This window comes from Terrapene carolina, unplaced genomic scaffold (genome assembly GCF_002925995.2).
Source record: "Terrapene carolina triunguis isolate 2854851 unplaced genomic scaffold, T_m_triunguis-2.0 Scaffold998, whole genome shotgun sequence".
Lineage (NCBI taxonomy): Eukaryota > Metazoa > Chordata > Testudines > Emydidae > Terrapene > Terrapene triunguis.
The window spans coordinates 3241491-3245418 of NW_020665349.1; the positions used below are offsets into that span (position 1 = coordinate 3241491).

The following is a 3928-nucleotide window of genomic DNA, read 5'->3' on the forward strand; positions in this document are numbered from 1 at the left end:
CCATGAGTGGGGCTTGGTGGCTGGGGGAGGTGGTCTGGTTGTTTTCTGTGGGATATTCTCAATGGTGAATGGGAAGGGAGTTAAATGAGTATTGCCAAAGTTATTGGAAAGGGGGGTGGTACTTTTTAATAATAATAATTCCTGGCTCTTAGGAGTTCCGATCATTATCCCCCTTTTACAGATGGAGAACCTGAGGCAAAAGGAAGAGAAGTGACTTGTCAGGGTCACCCAGCAGGCGAGTGGCTCATCCAGGAATAGAATCTCGGTCTCCTGAGTTCCAATCCAGTGCGCTATCCCATATAAAAAGACTGCATAATAGTAAAAGCTCCTATTCCACAAAGCACTTAAGCAACGCATTGGCTTTGGGATTTAATCTTTGAAGTCAATGGGATTTAAGCGTGTGCTTAAGTGCTTTGCTGAATTGGGGCCAAAGGTATGCTAGCTTAGTTTTACTATCTATAACAGTCACTAATATTTCCCAGTGGAAGGAAATTATTGCCACAATGTTACTGAGTGCCAACATTAATTTTTGCTTGTTCTGATAAATCAGTCTGCAGTAGATTGTTACCATCCTTTGCTACTGCATCAAACGCATGTGGTGGTGGCAAGAACCTGAAGGCCCCAGTCTCTGCAGGAGTGTCACCGGTTGACTTTTAAAGGACTACGCTGCTCTGAGCAATTCCTCAGCCAATGACAAAGCAATTTTTAAATAAAAGAAAGCTATGCGATCAACAGAGTCAGTGTGGAATAAAGGAAGCCATCTAATGTACCTTTTAAAAAAAGAGCATCAATGTCATTTAGGCCTGGGGGAAAAACCCTAGTAGACTCTTTGTTTCTATATGTTATATCTATAAATAATACCACAGCCAGGACGTCAAGTTTTGGAACTGGACCTTTTAAAGGACGAAATATATACAAAGATATTTTAATTGTCCTGTTTATTAACACACAAAAATGGTTCTGTGCAGTTGGAATCATGATCATTATTTAGAACGTCACAGAGAGGCATATTTATCTCAGGAACTCAGAGCTACCTAGTTTTTTCAATCCATCACCCGTTCACAAAGCTTAAAACTGATGGCTACATTTGTTATGATACCCAAAGGAAATAAGCAACTTCGTCCAAGTCAACGGGATAGTCTGTTAACAGGACTGGGGTCTTCTCAAACAGCTCCCCTTTGTAACTGCGCCATTTGCCGGCCGGGAGATATACATCTCGCTCTTGCTTGCCCAGCTCCAGGACAGGGGCCACCATGAGAGTGTCCCCAATGAGGAACTGGGAGTCGATCTTGTGAGCGAATTCATCACTGGGAGAAATCCACCAGATGGGCCGTATGATGGGGTCTCCCGTGTCGGTGACCTCTCCAGCCAGCTCCAACAGGAGAGGGGCAACCAGGGACTCATGCAGCTCTGTGAACTTCTGTGCAATCTCAATCACTTCCTTGTCATAGAGCCAGGGGGGAATGGAGAACTGCATGGAGGGCATGAAGGCCGAAAGCTCCAGCCAGCGGATGTATAGCTCCTGGTCCGGGATTTCAACAGCACCTTCTGTCTTGTTCGGCAAAAAGTTTCCTCCAATCATGTCCGGTAGTATGAAAGGGTATCCCAGCATGCTAATGGTGAGCACAGTAGGGATCAAGGACTTGAGGCCAAGCTCATATCCCCAAACCGAGTCGCGGTCGATGATGCGGAAGAAGCAGGAGATGTTTTGGGACTGGTAGCCGACCCTGACTTCGGCGAGCTCGTAGAACGGAATGGCCATTTCCGTGTACCGTCTGGACCAGATGCTGGGATCCGACAAGGGCCTGAAGGTGCTGAACTGCTTTGGAAGGTAGCTTACCTCACCAGCGTCAAATTTAAAGGACGCTATGCCGTACTTTGACCGCAGTTGTTTCAGGTGGCCCTGAAACCACTCCCTGGCTGTGGGATTGGTAAAATCCAATATGGCGCCAATGCCGTTCCACCACTTCACCATTGCGGGGAGTTTCCCCGTCACCTCCTTGATAAAGAGCTGCCGCTCTATCCCCACTCCAAAATTGGAGGAATTGTAGTTTATAAAGGGATGTGTCCACAGGGTAACTTTAAATCCCTCTTCTTTCAGCGTTTTGAACATTTCTGTCACATTAGGGAACTTTACCGGATCAAAGTCGAAGTCGCCATAAGTCTGTGTGTAGGTGTCGTCGATTTCAATATGGCTGCAATTAAACCGGTACTTTTTAATCTTTTCTGCAAAACGCAACAGCTTATCCTGGTCAATATCATTTTTGTACAGAGCCCATGTAGACCAGATGGGGTACCGGAAGGCGTTTTCTGACGGGATCTTAGAAGGCTTGTTAAAGTACCTGCGCACCATGTATTTGTGAATGGAGGTCACATCCGAGCCAACGCAGACACGGTAGCTCAGCTCCGGGAAAGGCTGCTGCCCAAGGGGAGGTTTGTAGGGAGAATCCTTATACCTGGCTTGAAAGAAGAGCGACCGTTCACTGGCGTTAAACCCCAGGTGGAAGGGCACCAAGTCGTTGATCTTTATAGCCGCCGCTTTCGAGGACAGCCAGTACCTTTCCAAGATGCCTCCAAAGCTGCCTCTGAAGGAATACACGTCGCTCGTCACAAAGGGCATGGGCTCCTGGTACCCTGGGAGTCTGATTGGCCAGTGCTGGATGCTCATTTCACAGCCCCCGTACCAGTGAGCATCCTCCCAAAACATGGTGTGCTCGACCACCGTGTCCACCACAAACTCCTCCCAGCGGACGCGGTAGCACATCACCGTGTCCTTGGGCTTGACCGTCTGAATGAAGAAATTCAGCTTCCCTCTGTCCGACCTGGTGCAGGTTAAAATTTCCCCTTCTTTCGAGCAGGACTCCAGGTCGAGGGTGCCCGACTGAAAGGCCAGTCTGAAGACCACCTCCCCGTTGTGGTTTTTGATGATGAACCCATCCTTCCTCAGGTCCATCAATTCCATCTTTAGCCGCTCTGCCTTCCTGAGAGACGCCATGTAGTAGCACCAAGCCACCACCGCCGAAATGAACAAGATGAGCCCGACAAGTACTGCACCGATCATTGGCTTCCGCTCCTTGGACGGCTTCGGCTTCCCCGGGGTGAAGCTGTCAGGCAGGTGTGTTCCCATGGCATTCCCCTTTTCAGAACTCCTGTTCTTTCTTAAACGATGAAAGGGCTGATTTTCCATGAGCCCCTGAAGCCAAACCTTGTGGCCAGGAGCTTTGTTTCTTACTGTGTTGTTCTTCTCTGGCTCGTCAAGGAGAAATACGAACAGGAGAATCAGTCAGTCGTAGTGTCCCCTCCAAACCCATTCGGTCCTGCGGCTCTGATCCCTGACACAGCACGGGGGTGAAATGTTACAATCATCAACTAACTGAATCCGGTGAAGAGTCCCTGTCCGTGCTGCTTTCACTTGCAGCTCTGCTCCAGTCTGGTACATTGTGTTCACTGGCAGCTGAGCGAGGGTTATTATAATACCACTCTCTCAGCCGTGGGTATGCCAAGGTTCCCGTGAGCTCTTGGCTGCAATGTGGCTCGGCTCAGCCAAGCTGGGAGGAGGGGATGAGACAAAGCTAGGAAGGCGCAAGCTCCCGCAAGAGAGCTATTTATAGCCTTACCGTGTAGGCCCTGATTCAGCAGCTTGGTTGTAGGACACAAACAGGTCCGGCCCATCAGACTGAGGGTTCGCCGAGGGCAGGTTCAGTTTGCTGACTGGCAGAATCGCAGGTGGCGCCGGACCATTCAGCCAGGTAGGCATTGAGTGGCGTATGGCGCTATCAGCGCCGGCGGGTGTCTCCTTCTCTGTCAGCGCTGGAGGCCGGTCTCCACTCATTCACGCTAGCACAGCTCTACTAGCTGCAGGGGAGTGGCTCCCGGTTTACCTCAGGGTCAGTGAGAAAAGGTGCAGTGTCATTGGGGTAGAGGGGAG

General features: G+C 49.7%; 1 protein-coding gene across 1 annotated transcript; it reads right to left on the reverse strand.

Annotated features, from left to right (window-relative positions):
- Positions 1-1045: 1045 nt before the first annotated feature.
- Positions 1046-3404, reverse strand: LOC113408194 (myogenesis-regulating glycosidase-like). The gene has a single exon (XM_026661318.1). The coding sequence runs from the start codon at positions 3185-3187 to the stop codon at positions 1091-1093; it is 2097 nt and encodes a 698-aa protein (XP_026517103.1). The 5' UTR covers positions 3188-3404; the 3' UTR covers positions 1046-1090.
- Positions 3405-3928: the final 524 nt, after the last annotated feature.